We start from the raw sequence: 22,211 nt of genomic DNA, 5'->3' as shown, positions 1-22,211 counted from the left end.
AACGACGCGTAGCGTAAGCTCTGTGATTGGTCGGCTTGGTAGCGCTGACGAGTCTGGGCGGGACCGAGAGCCGCGCGAATGGCGCGAGCGATTGGTTACAAGTGTGGAGTACCGTGAAGGAGCTCCGGATGGAAAGTTTTGTTTTGTGTTTACCTCATAGTTAAAGTTGTTGCACGTCCGCCGGTTCCTGCCTCAAAATGAGCGAGTTTGAGCCACTTGTACACCCCGGAAGTGTTCAGGAAAAGCAAAAAAGCAGCGAAGAAACTCGACACAGAGGAACATTTACACCTCACTGCCAACTAGCGTTTCGGAAGTGCTAATTCAGCCCAACAGGGACAGCGCGCAGAAGTATAAATGCACAGCCACGCGCGTTGCATGCGCCGTGGGTTACGCCGGTCACCTGACGCAGAAGTATAAATCAGGCTTAATGCTGTAGCAGAGAAAGCTAAAATGCTGTCCAAACGCTGCTATTTCCACAGAGTTCATTCTGTTTCTGTATTTTGGGTTTCCAAATGACACGACACAAAGAGAGAAGTGCTTACAATTTAAAGGCACACTCACACTATGCTATGCGAACCGTGCTCAGGCCCATTGCCTGGATTGGTTCCGTTGGGCGGCCCTGGCCTGGTTGGAAGAGGTGTACCAGAGCACGGTTCACTTGGGCTCAATCAAGTGTGAGTGCAAAGCGCCTGAGCCTGAAACTAAAGAAGAGATGTGACATTTAAGAGACTGTTTCATAAGAATTTATAAACGCAAACTGTCGCAGATTATTAAAGATGCAAATCCCTTGCTGCACGACAGCAGCACCTTCAGCAAACCTCCTAATTCCTGCATTATGAGGACTTTATGATTGTTTATGAGTGCCAAAGGGGCTGATCTGTTTGGTGAAATCTGTTTAGTGTGACTTTGCATTCCAAACAACTAAGACGAAAAAAATCTCTGCAATGCTGAACAAGAGCGCTACTTAAACTAAACAGTGCATCATTGATGTCATAAGCGTGCTCAGGCTCGAATGCAATGTGAGTGCGGGTCGTCGGGGGAGACGGGAGAGGGGACAAGCATGCTTCAACCTGGTTCAAGGCAACTGTACATAGCGTGAGTACGCCCTAATTTGAATTATGTTCCAGAGAATTAAAAAAAATATATAGCTAGCATTTGACAAATGAGATCTTCCAGAATCTCTCCCAGTTCAGTGCTGGTTTCACAAGTATTTTTATTTGTTAAAACTGATCCAATACATAAATAGTTTGTAGCGTTTACGGTATTTTGTAGCAAGGACATAAACAAGGTTGTTAACAATGCTTGGCACCGTTAACAATTTAGCTACAAATTCATTTTTATCTATCAAATTACTGTAAACACCTTCAGCTGCAGTTTTTTTTATAATGGAAGTCTATGGGACAGTTGCTAGGATGCCGTAAGTGGTTGCTAGGATGTGATTAGTAAGTTGAAAGGTCATTAGTGATTGGCAGATTGGTAGTCTGTTAAAAGAGCCCAAACTTATGTCTGGGTAACTTAAAACTGAAGTTAGGTCACAAAGTTTGGTCCAATGTTAAGTCAATGGGACTTTTCTGAATTTTCCGGGACAGTTTTCGGAAAAAAACGAAAGTCGGATCAGTTAGAAAAGATTTAGCAACTTAATTCAGTATAGTTTGGAGGTTTGGAGTTAGTTTGGTGGTAGTAGTACAAATGGCCTAGGAGGAAATGCGTTCTTAAAATAGTCTAAGAAAAAGAAGAAGAAGTTTATGTAATATAAAAATATATTGGCTTTCTCAAGCCACCATAATAAAAATCAAATCAGTGTCTCTCTATGAGGCCATTTTCCCTGCGTTCTACATCTCAAATAACAAATTCTCAAAACATGTGAACGTTTCACATCACTTGCACATGCTTATTCTGAATATTTATATAAAAAGACAATTCTCAGGTATTATTTTAGAGAGCAGGCGTGAGATTAAGCTGTGTCCTCTTTTTTTCTGTCTAATTCATGTTCACACTGACACGGCTACACTGACTGACAGTATTTACACAGCAGAGGCACAGCGCGTGCTAGTAGAGGTGTGACTGGACATGACGCTTCCTGGTGATGTAAGCCAATTTGCGAATCACAGCACATTATGTTAGCTGACCAGTCAGAGCCTCTTGAGGGCGGGCCTTTCAGAGGAACTAGGAAATAAGTTTTTATGTTAGCTGAGTAGCTGTATATGATTAAAGTAATTTAATCATGATTTAACGTGATTTTCTACAAGTGAAGCATCAGCACACATTGCTTTGCATCTTATAAACACAATCAAGCCTTAAAAATACAATCTGGACAATCTGGACCACCCCCCCCCCCTTTTTTTTTACATTTTTGATGGCTGATTGCAGGGGATTTTCAGCATTTTCATCTTATAAAGCATCTGATTGAATACAATTCTGTGTAGTGCAGGATGTCATTAAGATTTGTGGCTCATTTTCATAAAAGAGAAAGACTGTACAAAATAAAAAAAGCATTTATAATTACTCCACTGGGCAGCATGGTAGCTCAGTGGTTAGCACTGTCATCTCACAGCAAGAGGGTCGCTGGTTCAAGTCCTGGCTAGGCCAGCTGGCATTTCTGTGAATGTATGTTTGTATGTTCTTCCATGTTCGCGTAGGTTAGGGTGCTCTGGTTTTCCCCACAGTCCAAAGATATGTGTTATAGGTGAATTGGATAAACTAAATTGGCTGTAGTATATGAGAGTGTGTGTGTGAATGTGAGAGTGTATGGATGTTTTCCAGCACTGGGTTGCAGCTGGAAGGGCATCCGCTGTATAAAACATATGCTGGAATAGTTGGCACTTCATTCCTCTGTGGCGACCCCTGATAAATAAGAGACTAAGCCAAAGGAAAAGGAACGAATGAATTACTCCACTGACCTGCATTGACAAGGTCAAACTTTGGCTTTCAAACAGGTTTTTAACTCTTTGTGATTCTAAGCCTGTTATAGTTTATGACTCTTATAATTTTCAGCCTGTCTGATTTTGCATACTCTTCTGCTTGATGTCAGTGAAAATTGATTGGGTTTGAATGCGGAAAAACTTCTCCTAAAACGCTGACGATAAAGGCAAACGAAAAGCGTCCCTGTGTGTACGAGCCTTTACATTAGATAAACACATTTCCTCCATCATTACCTAAAGTTTTTTCCAACTTCCCTCACTTTTCCAAAAAAAAAAAAAAAATATATATATATATATATATATATATATATATATATATATATATATATATATATATATATATATATATATATATATATATATATATATATATATATATATATATATAATTTTTTTTTTTTGCCTGAAAATTCACGTGATACAGTTGTTCATGCTTTTAAATTATTGTAATTCTCTCTTTTATGGAATTTCCAAATCCAGGGAGCTTGACTTCAGGTGGTCCAGAATGCTGCAGCAGAATTCCTTGAAAATGGTTGCAAATTTGACGATGTCACCATTATGCTACACTTCCAGCTACCAGTTCAGTCCAGAATTGAGTTTAAAATCATTTTACTTGTATTGCCTACACAATCTGACTCCTGTATACTTATCAGACCTTCAGCATCCCTAAACACCCTCCTAGAAGTTTTAGAACTTGTGTTAATCAATAGTTTTTCAAATCTGTTTTAATTATTTGTATGGCTATATTGAGCAGCTGTTGCTATTTTATTAATTTTTTTTAATCTCTGGGCTATATTTTTGATATTTAGCTTTTTAGGAATGGCGCTGGTTAGTTAGCACTGTCACCTCACAGCAGGTCACTGATTCGAGCCCCGGCCGGGTCAGTTGACATTTCTGTGTGGAGTTTGAATGTTCCCCTCATGTTGGCGTGGGTTTCCTCCGGGTGCTCCGGTTTCCCCCACAAGTCCAAAAACATGTGGTATAAGTGAATTGGATGAGCTAAAATTGTCCATAATGTATGTGTGTGAATGAGTGTGTATGGATGTTTCATATATGGATTACAGCTGGAAGGTCATCCACTGCATAAAACATATGCTGGATCAGTTGGTTCATTCTGATGTGGCGACCCCTGATAAATAAAGGGACTACGCCGAAAAGAAAATGAATGAATGAATTAATGAATGAATGAATATAAAAACATAATACAATGACAAGTAATAATCAATAATAATCAAATTATTATGTAATAATCATAAAAATGATATAAGGATAATTGTATAAATGACTAAGAATCATATGATTCAATAAAAGAATTCAATGAAGAATAAATAAATATAAACAAATAAAAACACAACACAAATAAATAGTTGTTTTCTTAAAACAACACAGAAGTTTGCTACAAGGATTCTCAGATCCTTAATTAGATTTCTCAATGCACTGGTTAGTAATGTAGCTAGTTTTACTGCATTTCTATTTATCAGTGGGACAGAAAATTATATTTTATGCAATATTTTTTTCAGCAACATTTGCTGCCGACATAAACCATTTATAAGTGGATTAAGTTTAAAACTTGTAAAACAATTATTTCGAGCAGTCTTATGGTGTTGCTTTGAAGTGCCATTTTCATTTTTCATAGTACCGTTTACATTATTTACAGTTCTGCGTTTGGCATGCTTTTACCCAAAGCCACTTTTGAAGACATTTATTTCATCAGTTTAGTTTGTTATATATTTAATATGTTTAGAATATGCAATTTTATTTATTTCTGGTTTTGTTTCAAATAAATGATGTATTACAAGTTATTTCAAACATGAAAATGCCACTATGACTGCTGAAAGAGTTGGTGTAATGTAGCCTGTAGGTGTTTTAGTTTATAACTGGCAATACTAAGATTTTATTTTTATTTCAGGTAATGTGATTGATTTTAGCATATTTTGTAATAATTTTGTCCTGCAATTCTATTTGATGGCATTTAATTTTTTAGGTCATCTGTATAGTACAGCAGGGGCTGACCAAAGTGCTTTATGTTTATTTGTTTTCCTTCCGCTTAGTCCCTTATTTATCTTGGGGTGGCCACAGAGGAATGAACCACCAATTATTTCGTCATATATTTTACACAGTGGATGCCCTTCCAGTACTGGAAACACCCATACACTCTCACATTTACACACACACACACACACACCTATACACTACGGCCAATTTTATATATACATTAGATTAGTCAGAACTAAAGCCAAATCTGGAGCTAATCTGACAAAATAACTTACGATACTTAGTCCAAAAACTAGTACACCCAAATTTATATGTTATAGAAAAATATGAAAGAAAAAAGTAACAATTTAGTTGAAATTTTGTAGGTTGTAATATTTATTGCAATATTTTGCTTTAATTTAATTGTATTATTTTTACCTTTGTTTGGTGACTCTAATATTATTTTGCTAAATATCTGTTTAATAAATCTGTTTTGTTTTAATGCATCAAAAACACATTGCCTATATTCACTGAGAAATGGATACAAATATTCTTTTTCAAAATGTGTACTCAATTATGCTGAGCACTGTATTTGGCGTGTATTTTACTTATATTTACTTATATTACTTATATATCACTGTATTTTACTTATTTGGCGTGGATCTAACAGCACTACGCAACAAAGAAAGCAAAATAATCTTGAATCTTGTTTTGACAAGTTTATTATAACATAAATAGTTATTTAAATTTGGGTGTACTAGTTTTTGGACTAGTTATCGTAAGTTATTTTGTCAGGTTAGCTCCAGATTTGGCTTCAGTTTTGACTAATCTAATGTATATGCACAAATATAAAATTGGCTTTAGTGTATGGGTGTGTGTGTAAATGTATTGTACTGGAATGGCATCCCCTGTGTAAAAAGTATGCTGAAATAATTGGCGGTTCATTCCGCTGTGGTGACCCCTAATAAATAGGGGGCTAAGCCGAAGGAAATACACATCCAGCACTTTGATCAGCCCCTGCTGTTCCACTAATATACAGATGACCTTAAAATTTTAAATGCCATCAAATAGAATTGCAGGACAAAAATTTTTAAAAAAATTGTTATTTATTATTATATTAATAATAAATAACATAATATAAATTATTATATTAATCAATCGCATTACCTGAAATAACAATTAAATCTTTGTATTGCCTATTTATAAACTAAGACGCATATGCAGTTGACGTCAGAATTATTAGCTCCCCTGTTTATTTTTTCGCCAATGTCTGTTTAACAGAGAAAAGATTGTTTTCAACAGTTATTATTATAATAAACAATTATCATTGCTAATAATTCTGACTTCAAATATAGGCTACATTACTCCAACTCTTTCAGCAGTCAAAGTGACATTTCTATGTTTGAAAACAAAGTCTTTAAAACAAAAAAATAATCTGCAAATGGGGTAAGCAATATAAACTTGTCAAAACAAGATACAAAATTATTTTGCTAACCCCATTAGCAGATTATTTAGCTTGTTTTAAAGATGAGCTCACTTAATCTAGTCATATTATTTCTTAAAACAAGACTATATGTTTTGCTTGTCAAGAAAATGCTTCTTAATTTGTGATATTTTGACTAGAAACAAGACAAAAAAATGAAGAAAATAATTTTTAGCAGTGTAAAACTACCAATGACAGGCACAATAAATGAAAATGGCAGACTGAAAATAAAACCTAAATGAAAAATTAAAAAAAAAAAAACCTTTGATGGCTGAAAAGTAGACATGCGCTATAACTGCATGTTTTGCAGTGACCTATTTTTTTCTTCTGTTTCTGAACAGCATGAAACAGCCTTACATTTCCCCCTGTCTATTGCACGGCGTCTAATACAGAATGATCAGAGGCATTTATGGCTCAGGTGATTGGCTCAGGAAATCTTCCTGGAACTGAAGCATGCAGCAGCCGAGCTATTGCTAAAAACATGGATGTGGATGCTGGATGCCTCTCCAGGTTTATTAGAACTCCTTGAAATCAACCTAGGAGCGGCTTACTCTTGTCTCTGCATATTAAGCCAGAAGCAAGAAAGTGCTTTAACATCAGAAAAATTACCAAAAGTGAGCAGTATCTTTGATGAGCAGTGGAGCGTTTGGAACACTTGAAGAATAAAGGGAGACGTCGGTCAATGACATTAGCTTGAGTCCAAACAGATTTACTCACAGTAAGCTGTGTTTACATCCACCTACACTGTTAGACATTTATTGTATTTTTGGGGCACTGTTGCCAGTAAGTTACAAAACAATTCCATTTTACAGTAAAACAGCCTTACTGCAACTTCTCTTTATGGAAAAATGCCCTTTAGCACTTTTGAATTTGACAGTATGACAATTTTTACTGGACTTCTATTGTAATGTATTTACATTTTACATTAGCAATGCAAAGCCTTGATTTTTAGTATTTACTATTGAATTTAGTGATGAGTGATGAGTGCTGAGATCATGTACAGCAGTTTTATATTATTTTTTCTTATTATATCCATTTCAGACAGACAAAAGTGTTTTTATCAATCTATTTTAAATACATTTTTCGATACAAGATGTTTATAGATTTTTTAAAAATTAACTATAAGATCTATGCACAGTAGCTGTGTTTCCATCCACCTACACCGTTGGACATTTTATTGTCTTTTGTGGTAACTTACATGCAGCAATGTTGCCAGTAAGTTACAAACTGCCCCTTTACTGTAGCTTACCTGTAAATGTGTTTTACAGTAGCCGGGCCCTAACGCAATTTCATTTTACAGTAAAATAGCCTTCACAAAACTTCTCTTAATGGAAAAATGCCCTTTAGCACTTTTGAATTTCACAGTATGATATTTTTTTTCTGGACTTCTACTGTCATTTATTTACATTTACCATTAGCATTGCAAAGCCTTGATTTTTAGTATTTACTGTTGAATTTAGTGATGAGGGATGAGAACATAAACAACAGTTTTCTATTATTTATTGTTATTATATCCATTTTAAATGGTTTACAAAAGTAATCAATCTATCTTAAATACATTTTGTGATACAATATGTTAATTAATATTTTTATTAACTCTCAGATCTATGTACAGTTTGTGGCGATGAAGAAGAAGACCACCCATGGCCCTATTTAGAGTCCATGTTTACATTTGTCAGAGTCAAAGAAAATTCATAAAGAATAAAGTGCATACTCTGAAACCCAAAAGATTGCGAAATAATGGCCTTGAATAATTCACAGTCAAATTTTAAAAAACATATCAAGGTGAGTTAAAAATAAAATAATACACAAAACACAGCAGTTTGAGCCATCCGTAAGCTCAAACCAACGACCTTCTTGCTGGTTCTGCGCCACTACATTGACTTTAAAAGCAGAATAGTAAATATTTATAGCTGTTTATTCATTGGAATATTGCTGGAATATAAAATAAAATCCAATAATTTAGCTATGTACATTTAAAAACTTTTTAAAAATTCTTATATGGAAAAATATTAGTTCTGCTGTTAAATTACAGCTTTAATTTAGCTGTTTAGTTCATACACTTTATTGCCAACGGTGTTAAAATTAGTTTTGGACTCTATGTGGCCTGCATTTGCATACACTGAACAAAACAAACAACAACACATCGGCACAAAAATTACATTCAGGAAAGAGAATTAGATATTTTCAAAAGTTTTATTTGCGTAGGTAAAAAGGATTTCTTGAAATGATTGTATCTGCAGCCTGTAGCGTCTACTGAAAGGCAGTAACTCATACTCATAAAATAAACGATGTGAGAGGTCAGAAATTATTTTAGTAGCTTCATTAAGAACTAATTGCTCATAAAAAGATTCTAAAGATCGATACTCCCTTTTCACTATTATTTCCATGGCTGTCTTTACCAAATGTGCAAGCTTAGCTTTTTGATCTGTAATGCTTCCAAACCACATCCAGTAGCAAAACCATCATGTATTATTCTTTTCTTTCTTTTTACAGCCTGGCAAAATAAAATCATTACTTTTTGCTGAATCCCAAAAACTATCAATCTCCGCAAAAAATAAAAAGCAAAAAATGCAATCGCTACTGCAGACAAATCCAAATACTGTCTAGATGTGGACCCCAGGTCAGCAAGTTATCCATGTAAACACCTAGATATTTTAGCACACACATTTAGAGAGTTCTGAGTGAATGAATATAGGTGAATGGTTCCCAATTTACTTTGGGTCAAAAATAATTTCCTAGGTTTTGTTAATAATAATAAAATAAGGGTTTGAATTGCATTACTTCACAAAATTTCTACCTCTGAATGTTAAGCTGAGGGGTTATTATATTCATACAAGTGGCTAAGCACAGCTGTATCATCCCAGTATTTTACTATAATGCTACCTGATTCATGATTAATACAGTAATCAAAATAATGTAAACAGAAAAGGGATGCAAACATAGCCCTAGGGTACACCTAACCTCTGATAAACTGTTGTTGACCTTGATCTGCTCTCTTCGATTGGTTCAAAACGAATAATACACATACATTATAAGGGATTAACAAAAGTAAATCAAGCCAAATACGATTCTTACCAGTGGCCCAAATTCATATACACTTGACTTATAGTTGATCATTTGGTAGTTGCCTATATGAAAGGCAAAGGCCTCGACAATGCACTTATTTTACCAAAATACATATGGTCATGCCTTGATTTTTAATTATTTGATTAGGACTGACTTTGCTTAGACAAAACCACTTATCATAAATAATGTACAGTATAAAATATAAAGTCATTGTGCAGTGGAAAAATAATTAATATTTTCAATGCCTCCTTTATCTTAACCCAGACATGCTCAGTATTGTTCATGTCTGGTGACTGGGCTGGCCAATCCTGGAGCACCTTGACCTTCTTTGCTTTCAGGAACTTTGATATGAAGGCTGAAGTATGAGAAGGAGTGCTATCCTGCTGAAGAATTTACCCCATCCTGTGGTTTGTAATGTAATGGGCAGCACAAATGTCTTGATACTTGTTTTGATTTCATTTCATCAAGAATTTATTTGATTTCAAATGTCCTGATTGGGTGTTGATGTTGCCATCCACTCTGCAGATCTCTCACTTGAATATAACCCCAAACCATAATTTTTCCATCACCAAACTTGACTGATTCCGTGGAAATCTTAGATCCATGTCATGTCATTGTCATCCGCTTATCTGGGCCCTGGTCATGGGGGCAGCAGTCTTAGAAGAGAACTCCAGACTTCCCTTTCCTCAGACACTTCCTCCAGCTCCTCCGGGGGGGATCTCAAGGAGTTTCTAGGCCAGTCGAGAGACATGGTCCCTAACAGCGTGTCCTGGGTCTTCCCAAGGCCTCCTCCCGGTGGGACATGCCTGGAACACCTCCCTAGGTAGGCGTCCAGGAGGTATCCGAAACTGACGCCCAAGCCACCTCAGCTGACTTCTCTCGATGTGGAGGAGCAGCGGCTCTACGCCGAGCTCCTCCTGGGTGACAGAGCTCCTCACCCTGTTTTATAAGGGTGTGCTCTGCCACCCTGCAAAAGAAACTCATTTAGACAGCTTGTATCCAAGATCTTTTCCTTTCTGTCATCATGACCCAAAGCTCATGACCATAGCTCTTCTCCAGATCAAGATCTTCTCCATGAACCGCCACCTTATCGTGGTGGAGGGGTTTGAGTGCCTGAGTGATCCTAAGAGCTATGTTGTTGGGGCTAATGCCCCGGTAGGGTCTCCCAAGGCAAAAAGGTCTTAAGTGACAGGTTAGACTAAGTGCGGTTTAAAAACCCCTTATTAACATAATTACATCAAGGACTGTGACGTCGCCCGGTAGGATGCAGCCGGGGCCCCACCCTGGAGCCAAGCCTGGGGTTGGGGCTCGTATGCAAGTGCCTGGTGGCCAGGTTTTTTCCCATGGAACCTGGCTGGGCTCAGCCCAAAGGAGTGATGTGGGACCATCCTCCTGCGGGCCCACCACCTACAGGGGGAGTGGTAAGTGTTCGATGCATTGTGGAATGGGTGGTGGTCGAAGGTTAGGACCACGACAACTCGATCGTCGGACACAGAAACCACTAAAATCACTGGACACTGAAATCTAGGGTCCATGCGGGTTCCAATAGGTCTTCTGCAGTATTTGTGAGGATTGATATGCAGTTCAACCGATGATTCAAAGAAGTCAAGTTATTATTTGTTGCTCTTACAACTTGCTCGACGACAAGTCTTTTGTCAGGTAGTGCAACACAATCTCACACCAATTCGTAACTTTTTCATTTAGTGGCTAATTCATACAAATTCGAACGATCTATATTGTACAATTTAGTACAATTTGCTCATCCCAGAATGACGGTTGGGTTTAGGGGTGGGGTTAGGTGCCACGCCTCCTTTTTAAAATCGTACAATTTCTTATGACTGAACTCGTACGAATTCGTACGAATTAGCCACTAAACTGCCAAAACGTAAAATACTTACGTTTTCTCGTGAGATCAGGCTGGGTAGTGTACACAACCTACTGATATACAGAGCTGATTGAGACGCACCCTATGATTTTTCAGTACTCTTTCCTCTACTGTCTGCTCCTAAAGGAGCTGAATCAGATTTGCACAAGCTTTTTTTTGGTACGAAGAGGTGCTCAGTGAAAGTGAAATCTTTTAGCAATATCTAACAAAAGACTAATCTTTTTGCTCCGAGCTTTCCGGGGAAATTCCACTATGAAAGAAGCAGGATTTTTTTAATTGGACTCTTGACAATTGATTTTAATCTTGTAAATCTCTCATCTCGTCACTGTCCCTCGCGTTACGCCGAGCAGCGGTGATGAAAACGCTCTGTGCATTATCGGTGATGTCATGGCTCTGTTGTGATTCCAGATGACAGCTTTGGCCTGAGAGGAAGACATAATTAAATTACAACTAAAACAAATGCGCTGCTGGCCCGCAAAGACACACGCACATCTTCATATCACTTGCATCGCACCACATTTAAAGTAGTATGATCATGTGATCTTTAAAAAAAGGCCATCAAAAGCATCAGAGGGATGCTTCAACATTTCCATCACTTGTTGATGGGTGCTTGAAGGGTCAAGGCTTCTTTCGAAAGCCACATGCTTTCATCTGTAAATGTCTTGGAGGCAAATAGCTGCAAAGGTCGATGGTCACACACACTGATCAATACATTTCTTACCCGCAACTTCAACAGGGTCACGGATATCATTATCGGAATGAAAGGCCACCATGCTATGCCATCACAGCAATCAAAAGTTGACGCTTCAACCAGTTATAGACTGGAATCATGTTCTTTAAATGGATTTCAAATAGAAACCTCTGTCATTATTGATGCTGATATCTTTATATGGGTCACAGACCAGATGCCCAATATTTGGTGTCTGCATCAAACTAAGGTCACAAAAGTGATTTTATAGTGCTTATGAAATGCCTAATGCTTCAAACCTAGTGCTTTAAAGCAGGAATCACCAAACATGTTCCTGGAGGTCCAGTGTCCTGCAGATTTTAGCTCCAACCCTAATCAAACACACCTGAACAAGCTAATCAAGATCTTACTAGGTACACTTGAAACACCCAGGGCCTCTGGCCAATCAGGACCAAGATTGGTGACCCCTGCTTTAAAGGATAATGGTCAAATACAAAGATTTATAATTAATTATTTATCATTTTAAGGCTACACTCTTTTAACTAGTTCATGTTCAATGGTGTATGAAATAGACACAATTTCAATGAATGGGGTTAAAAGAAGAAGAAGCTGTAATATACTTTTTTGGCAACCAATATACACTCTCCGGTCACTTTATTAGGTACACCGGTCTAACTACCCATTATTGCAAATTTCTAATCACTCAATCACCTGACAGCTACTCAATGCATTTAGGCATGTAGACATGGCCAAGACGATCTGCTGCAGTTCAAACCGAGCATCAAAACAGGGAAGAAATGTGATTTTGAGCGTGACATGGTTGTTGTTGCCAGACGGGCTGGTCTGAGTATTTCAGGAACTGCTGCTCAACTGGGATTTTCAAGCACAACCATCTCTAGGGTTTACAGAGAATGGTCCGAAAGAGAAAAAATATCCAGTGAGCGGCAGTTCTGTGAGCTCACTGTAAATAATGCCAGAGGTCAGAGGAGAATGGTCAGACTGGTCCCAGCTGATAGAAAGGCGACCTTGAGGCGGATGGGCTACAGCAGCAGAAGATCACACTGGGTGCCACTCCTGTTAGCTAAAGTAAGAATTTGTTGTACACAACATGAAAGCATGGATCCATCTTGCCTTGTATCAACGATTCAGGCTGGTTGTGTAATGGTGTGGGGGATATTATTTTGGAACACTTTGGGCTCATTAGTACCACCTGAGCACTGTGTTAACGCCACAGCCTACATAATATTGTTGCTGAAAATCTCCATCCTTTTATGACCACACTGTGCCCATCTTCTGATGGCTACTTCCAGCAAGATAATGTGCCAGGTCATAAAGCACGAATTATATCAGACTGGTTTCTTAAACATGACAATGAGCTCACTGTACTCAAATCAAATGGTCTCCTCAGTCACCAGAACTCAATCCAATAAGAGCACCTTTGGGATTTGGTGGAACAGGAGATTCACACCGTGGATGTGCAGCTGACAAATCTGCAGCAACTGCATAATGCTATCATGTCAATATAGAATAAAATCTCTGAGGAATATTTCCAGTATCTTGTTAAATCTATGCCACGAAGAATTAAAGCAATTTTTAAGGCAAAAAGGGGTCCAACTTGGTACTTATAAGGTGTACCTAATAAAGTGAGGTTAACCTGCATTTATAGAGTATATATGTGATGTCTATGTGTACACGTGTTTGATAGTTGGCATCATCAAAGGAGAAACAGGAAATTTTGAAGATCCTTCTGGAAATTGATAGACTGTAGGTTCGAAATGGTGTTTTACAGATTTATAGACATCGTTTGGCAGTGCTATACATTTAATGTTAATAATATTACATGATTTGCCTTTTAGGAGATGGTTCAAGATTGCTAACATAATTTAGCCATGAGAGGTGAGATTACTAGGGTGCAAAAGTTACTTTACAAATAGATAACATTCAGATAGTTTATTTTCTATGGTTTTTCGTGAGTATTATGTATGTCTATTTTGTGTTTCAGCCCGGTAGTAATAAGGTATACCGGGTTTAGTCCAATAATAATAAGGTATACCTAATAAAGTGGCCAGTGAGTGTGTGTATCCCCACCTGTAAAATAGGTTTTAAAAATTAATGGTAGAGTTTTCTGAAGGAGAAATTCTTATTTGTTTTATTTTGGTTTGGAATCATTAAAAAAAAGTAAAAACTACTAAAATCAATATTATTTTTACTTTTGTATTTTGTATTGGCTTCAAAACAAACAACTGTTCTCCAGTGACTTGCCTATGTAACCCAACTTAATTAACCTAAATAACCTAGTTAAGCATTTACATTTTGTAAAATAACTAGTAAAGTATTGTTCTTGCAAAGAGTTTTAAAATGTTTTTAAAGCTGTTTTAAAATGTCTTGAAAAAAAAATAGCTCCAATAAACAGCACTTCAATTTTACAGGAGGACTTACAATTTTTTTCTTCAACTGTACACTAGTGTGTGCATAAACATTGGCTGAACGCAAAAAAAATCTTACATTAAAAATCACATTTAAAATAACATTACAATGACTTCATAGGAAAATTATTTCTTTCTCCTTGCTTTAAAAATACTGTGACAGCAGATTTTTCCTTCAGGTGCTTCTCCTTTAGTCTATCTAAAACAAAAGAAGTTTTGAGCTTGAGGCTATATGAATCCCAAATAAAGCTCATCCATTAACTGAGAGGATCAAGAAGGGAGGTTTGATCCCTTAAATACGACACACCAGTTCACGCCTACTAACATTAGTGAGCTGAACGTCTCGGTTAAACGTGAGGATTTGTGCAGCAGGGTGCCCGTAAATCTGCGGTATTACCGTGCTAAGATGCACCACGAGATGAAGCGTTAATGACTGTAATATCTCTTATTATATCTTATCTTAACTCAACCCCCCCTGACAAAACCCATCGCGCCCCCACTGACAGCCATCTGCAAAACTTCCACATCAGCACACAAACGCTGTGCCACGTATGACATGCCTCCTAGTGCCTTTTTAGGGCAGTTAGCTTATTAAATGTGAGTCACATTCTTACCCCTGACTCAAATCATGACTCTGCTCTTCATTACATGTAAAACACACTGGAAAATGCCGGATAGACTTGCACACACACAGACATGCAAGGCAGCAGTGTGTGTAATGCATATTAGTAGGTATTAATGCAAATGCATGCATGCAAATACACTTGTTCCTTATCGCAGCATTAGAAATACAAAAACTCCAGAGCTCAACTAGTGCAAATAACCAAGGAAAAGCAATTTAAAGAAATTATAATAATAAAAAAAGCACAACTCAATGAGTATATTTAACAATGACACAAATTGTTCTCATTTCTCAACCATATAGTCAGAGATCTCAACCATTTCTCCATGAATTCGTTTCACACCTTATGCATTTCACTTTTTAGATTTTTTTCAAGAGAGTCAAAGTTACATAAATGAGATCTCCTGAGCTGTGAAGGAGCAACCCCCAAGCAATACAATTTTCCCTCTGGGTTGTGAAGCATGCCCTCCATATTATGCTATAGATTTCCATAATAATATCACAAGCTCTCCGGGGTCTCTCAGAGGAGTAGCTCCTGTCCTATACACTACGGTTTTCTCCCCTGAGATGTTAAGGCACAGACGCCTGGCTCAGAAAAAAATCTGACAGCTGTATTTTTAAACAACTTTATAATAAGGACAGAGCCAGAGGTGAGCCTACGCGTAGAGATATGAGGTTATTTGGACCCCGTTACCATAGTGAAAGTCATGTATAGTGATGCTCAGCACTTGCCTTCTTTCAGGATGTGGGTGTAGATCATCCACAGCATAAGCAGGCAGCAGAGAGACGCGCCTCCGCCGGCACAGAGCGCCCGCATCCCCGACTGCATCCTCACCACGTCCCGCAGAAAACACTCCCGGCACCCAGCCTAAAGCAAGTTCAAAGCAAGCTCGGCTACTTCCATAGATTTTCACGGGAATGTGGCCGGGATGCGAAGCGAGAGTTAATCCGATGTCAATTTACGCGCTTTGGTTTCCATTTTACGCATTTGATAAAACGTTATTTAATTTGAACGAAGTGTCATCAAAAAGTCATTATTTATCCTTATTTGGCCAAACTAGAATTTTTAAAAATATAATACGCGTATACTGACAGACAAATCAAATGCAATAGGTGTTAAAAACTCATCCAAGCAAAGTAAAATGAGTCATAATTTGGTCCGTTCGAATCTTGCGCAAATCCTTCGCGGTCTGGAGAAGTATCCACACAGGGTGAAATGGTCAGTGGTACCAGTCCGGTGGTAACAGGTCCACGGTGTACGGATGCTGACTGTAGATGAGCTGGAGAGGGAGGTTCTGGGTGTTCAGAAATGCGTCTTCCTCTTCTTCAATGTCACTCCGACGTTCCCCAAGCCATATATACATGCAGAATTTGCCCTGTGGAGTTACAGAGAACAGCAGTGAAGCATTTCGCGCACATTCTCGGTTGTTCGTGGCTGGATTCGGAGCTGAGTTCTGCCTCCTCTAGCACGCGCGCGTCCACACAAACACACGCACACGCGCGCACACACTCGCATAGGCTATGTGGGAAGAAAGAACGGGGATCATAAGAAATTTAGGTATTGTGATTCCTCAGGGATTATTTTAGTATTTTAACAAATATTTAATACTTAACATGAAAAACTATTTTGTTTGTATTTCTAAAGCTATGAAAAAAACGCGTCCTCTCCACAATTTTAAATGTATGTTTCAATAATGTAAATTAAGTTATATGGTTAACAAGAGTGGGTATAGACATGTTTTGTTTTGTTACCTTTTATTCTACACATGTTAATACGCAAAGTGCTGATACGTTTAATAATCGGTCAACGGAAGAAATTCGTTTGGGGATCACACTTGTAGGACCGACACAGATAAATCGTACTGAGCTGCATGCATTTGATTCAGAAAATCAGACTCTTTAATTACCTCGCGATTCAGACTAACTTCTTTAGAGCTATTCTTTTAGATGAGCTGTGTCCAGGTTTTTTCTGAACCCAGCTGATATATCCTGCTGCATCTTTTGCTCATAATTCAAATAAATAAATAAATAAATAAATAAATAAATAAATAAATAAATAAACTTTTTAAAAATCTTCTAGGACCAAACTTGGTCTTAGAAGGGCAGTGTCCTGCAGACTTTAGTCCCCACCCCATTTGGACACACCTAAACCAATCAGGTACACCAGAAGCTTTAAACTCACCGGCCACTTTATTAGGTACACCTGTCCAACTACTCGTTAACGTAAATTTCTAATCAGCCAATCACCTGGCAGCAACTCATTACATTTAGGCATGTAGACATGGTCAAGACGATCTGCTGCACTTCAAAGTGAGCATCAGAATGGGGAAGAAAAGGGATTTCAGTGACTTTGATTGTGACATGGTTGTTGATGCCAAACAGGCTGGTCTGAGTAATCAGAAGCTGCAGATCTACTGGGATTTTCACACACAACCATCTCTAGGTTTACAGAGAATGGTCTGAAAAAGAGAAAATATCCAGTGAGCGGCAGGTCTGTGGGCGCAAATGCCTTGTTGATGCCAGAGGTCAGAGAAGAGTGGCCAGACTGGTTCCAGCTGATAGAAATAAGCAACAGTAACTCAAATAACCACTCGTTATAACTGAGGTATGCAGAAGAGCATCTCTGAATGCGCAACATGTCAAACCTTGAGGCAGATGGGCTACAGCAGCAGAAGACCACAACAGGTGCCACTTCTGTCAGCTAACAACAGGAAACTGAGGCGATTATTCACACAGGCTCACCAAAATAGGCAATAGAAGCTGGGAAAAACGTTGCCTGCGCTGATGAGACTCGATTTCTGCTGCAACAAAAAGGGGATCCAACCCGGTACTAGTAAGGTGTACCTAATAAAGTGGCCGGTGAGTGAATAAGTGCATTGTGTATTTTGTGTTGTTTTGGACACAACTATAAAAATGACTGGTGAGAAAAATTTCCCCCTTTCCTTCCTGTGAAGTGATACGTCATTGCTCCCTTAATAATTTCCAATGGTGTCTGCAGTGTCCTTTAAACTGATCATGTTTGCTCCCTTTGGACAGAAATCACATTTATGATAATTGAATAATCTCTGAAAACTAGTTCTGGTCAACACAAACTTTTAGAACACATCTCTGAGAGCTTTCAATTTACCTATGCCCACGGCAGCCTTTAGGATTTATGACCTATTGTCTAAATATTTTAGCTTTACTTCCCAGAACGTGTTTGACTTTAGTAAAAAACGAATCTTCAGAGTCATTCCCTCAGGATTCAGACTATATTGGTCGCAGTGTTTGTTTTTGACTTCGGATTTTAATATGTGGAGTCTTTCCCACATGATAAAAAAGAAAGTACACTGTTCATGCAATATGTGTTTGATTCAATAAAAAGAAGAATTTCTGTCAGATAAACAATAATACTGGTTGGCTGGTTTATTCGCATGTAATAGGCTATTTTAAAAGAAAGTTTGAAATATTTATCTCGCAAATATTTTCTTTATGTTAATGTCAATTTTATTTAGATGACACTATTAAACACAACCAGAGGTTGACCAATGTGCTGCACAATACACCTCACAAAAATACAAAATTATGGATAAAATGCCAAATCAAAGCGGTAAGTTTTCAACCAAGATTTAAAAACAGACAGAGATGAAACAGATACAGAGAGGCAGAGCATTCCACAATCTAGGACCAGCTACTGTGAAGGCACATTTACCTCTGGAAACCCACACAAACACGAAAAGAACATGCAAACTCCACACAGAAATGGCAACTGACCCAGCCAAGGATCAAACCAGCGACCTTATTGCTTGATAATAATAATAATAATATTAATAATAATAATAATAACAACAACAATAGTAATACATTTTATTTATAGTGCACTTTTCCCAAAGCGCTAACAGGCATACAAGGCAAACAAAGCAGAACAATAAAAACAGTAAAAATAAATAAATAAAAAAAAAGACCACAATAAAACAATAAAATATGAACGGTTCAATACTATTGCATGATAAAATTAAGAAAAATAATCAATCTTTGTTAAAAGCAGCGGTAAAAAGGTGAGTCTTGAGAAGTTTCTTAAAAAAGTCCAGAGAAACTGCATTCCTGATGCTGATGGGTAGGCCATTGCAAAAAGCATGACCACCCATAGTCTTTAGTTTACAGAAATAAAAGCTTTATTTTCTAGATGGAATAGATTTAACTGTTTTTAAGAGTCGAAGCTTAAAGAAGCAGGGTTTAACCACTGCATTTATCTGTTTGTCAAAGCTCAAGCCATCATCCAGAATAACACCCAGATTTGTTTTACCCAGGGCTTCATAGAAAAACTTGATTATTTAAGATAACTACAGGTGCTCTACAAGAGTTTCACAGGCCGAACAGAATTATTTCAGTCTTACTCTCATTAAAATCTAGAAAGTTTAAAGACAACCAGACTTTACATCTGACAAGCATAACATCTGAGTCTCTAGCCCACTTGAACTTGGTTTTAAAGGCAGGTAGATTTGGTTGTCATCCTCATACTAACATCCGCAATTAGCAGCACTTCAATATATTCATTGACTTTATAACTTAAAAATGAATGGGTTGACAGTTATTCGGTGAATTGAGTTATTTTTTATAGTTATTAGACATCATTTTATTCATTCTTTTTAAATACTTAGGCCTATGCATTTCTACATACATCGGAACATCCAGTTTTCAAATGAAAGAACAAAACTAAATATAATAAATTTTGATACAAAAATATAAGACACTTACTTTTTCTTAAAAAGGTTACATTCTGAAATCGAAATTAAAATAAATGATAATAGCACACAGCAATTTTCTTACAAATAAAGTAGATTTATGAGGGATGTAGACTGAGAATGAGAACAACCTTGTACTAAAGAACAGGTTTGGGACTATAATGAGCCTAAAACAAGAATATTATTTGGGTATGACTGATTATATTGGGTATGTAGGAATAAATACATAAATTGAATGCCTTCTTTTGTATTAGTGAAAAAACATGGAAAAATCAGTGTGTGCATTATCAGAACAGGATGAGTCAAACTACAGCATTTCCATAAGCTTTACTTATAAATATTAAACAGTCTCACAATCTATCAAACTTATCATAATGCAACAGGAATGACGAGTCCATGATTACATAATATGGGTTGAAAAATGTGTTGTATCACTAATAAGCATCACAAAGGAAAGATCATACATCATGAAGACAGATTAACAGACACATACCTCAGGTGATTTGCAGCAATATTCTACAAGCCGGGGTGATTGACATGAGAATGATTAACAGAACAGACCACAAAAAATGTCAAATGGAGTCAAGCTGTTTTTCTTTGCAAATTCTACTGTGCTCTATCAATATGCTGTTTTTCCTCTCTCTCTCTCTCTTTCCCTCCTAAAATCTGCTCGTCATTCCCTAGGAGATAAGACCAGGTACAGTGCTTCATCTCCATATTTTGGTATTCTGCACTGCACTGCGCTGTGTGTACAATCCATTCACATCTTCCAGCATTCAAGGCAAAACCACCATTAGACTTTCTTTTTTTTTCTGTTTGTGCTAATGGCATAGGAAGAAAAAAGCAATGTGAAATGAACAAACACATTGTTCCACTTTAATTATTTACTTAAAAACTAGAACAAGTTTCTTTCTTTGACCAAGAAAAGATATATTTTTTTGGACAAATAACACTCAAAATATTAATAAAAAAATCATTAATTCATTCATTTTCGTTTCGGTGTAGTCCCTTTATTAATCAGGGGTCACAACAGTGGAATGAACCACCAACATATCCAGAATATGTTTATGCAGCAGATGCTTTTCCAGCTGCAACCCATCACTGGGAAACATCCATACACACTCATTCACACACATGCACTACGGTCAATTTAGCTTACCCAATTCACCTATAGTGCATGTCTTTGGACTGTGGGAGAAAACTGTGGGACCTGTGGGAGCACCTGGAGGAAACCCAAGCCAACACGGAGAGAAGATGCAAACTCCACACAGAAACGGCAATTGACCCAGCCCACAGTGCAGCCTAAAAGAATAATGATAATAATAATAAAATATAGCTGCAAGCAGCAATTAAGGGCCTAAGCACTTGAATGATCAAGGCAGTCCAAAGGCAAAAAGCAACAAGGTTAGTAAAGAGCAAGTGAAACAAGCTTTTGAATACATTTGAAGTATGTAGTGGCCAATGCCCAAAGTGGCTCACCTGGAAAAAATCAGATATCATTCAACTCGGCATGTTCCGCTGGATGTAAAGAGACCAATTTTAAGAATTTTGGACAAAGGGTTAAGAAGTTATAAGCAAAAAAAGCTATTTTCTGTATCTCCGGACCACTAGGGGGCAGTGCACCCCATGTAGATAACCTCAGAATATGGTTGTCATAACACACACCAAGTTTGTACAGAGCAGAGTACAGAGTACAGCAGTACAGAGGTCCATTTTCTCAATACGTTAGATGTGTTCGCAAGTTAAATAAAAACGATTGGTCTAATCATCGTCAATAACCTTGGGTTCGAATCGATACAGTAAAATACAATATTGATACTATTTGGATATGATAATCTGACAGAACCTATAACAGGTAGACCAATAACAACTGACATTTTAGAAATCAGGAGTTAAAATAAATGGATCTTTGATCTAAATAATTATTTATTTATTTATTTATTTATTTATTTATTTATTTATTTTAAGTGAAAGAGGAGAGTAAAGCTATTGTAGGAGACTTCCAAAATGAGTTAGGAACAGAACAACTTAGCATAATCCTTGCGTTATGAAATCTACTATCTCTTATTTAGGTGGTCCTTCAATAGACATTGTACAAGAAAGTTAGTTTCTAAATATGTCAACTTATTGATGTTTTTGTTCTTTTGAGCAGGCATATTAAATTAAATGAGCTGTGGTTCACAGTTGACACTTTGTTAAAAGTATATATAGATTGCCAAATCTCTACTTGAATGTATATAATCAACTTATAATTTATAATCAACTTGAAATCAATAAAGTATATAATCAACTTGAATTCAATATCTTTTGTTCAGTGTGGTCTGTAGGTCAATTGACACATATCGCTATCAAGTTTTTTCAATTTTACAATGTCCTGTTTTTTTTTTTTTTTGTGGAGTATTCTGTTGTATTTTACACT

The 22,211-nt window shown here is 37.2% G+C and overlaps 1 protein-coding gene across 1 annotated transcript in view; it reads right to left on the bottom strand.

The window, feature by feature from the left end:
* tafa5l (TAFA chemokine like family member 5, like) overlaps nucleotides 1-16,524 on the bottom strand; it is a 145,849-nt gene extending 129,325 nt beyond the window's left edge. The window contains exon 1 of the mRNA XM_087264429.1: nucleotides 15,801-16,524. Coding sequence (XP_087120555.1) covers nucleotides 15,801-15,897 — 97 coding nt within the window. The 5' untranslated portion in view covers nucleotides 15,898-16,524. The remainder of the gene's footprint in view (nucleotides 1-15,800) is intronic.
* Nucleotides 16,525-22,211: the final 5,687 nt, after the last annotated feature.

Source organism: Danio rerio, chromosome 8 (genome assembly GCF_052040795.2).
Source record: "Danio rerio strain M-AB ecotype USA chromosome 8, GRCz13ab, whole genome shotgun sequence".
Classification (NCBI taxonomy): domain Eukaryota; kingdom Metazoa; phylum Chordata; class Actinopteri; order Cypriniformes; family Danionidae; genus Danio; species Danio rerio.
This window is presented reverse-complemented; position numbering and strand designations above follow the sequence as displayed.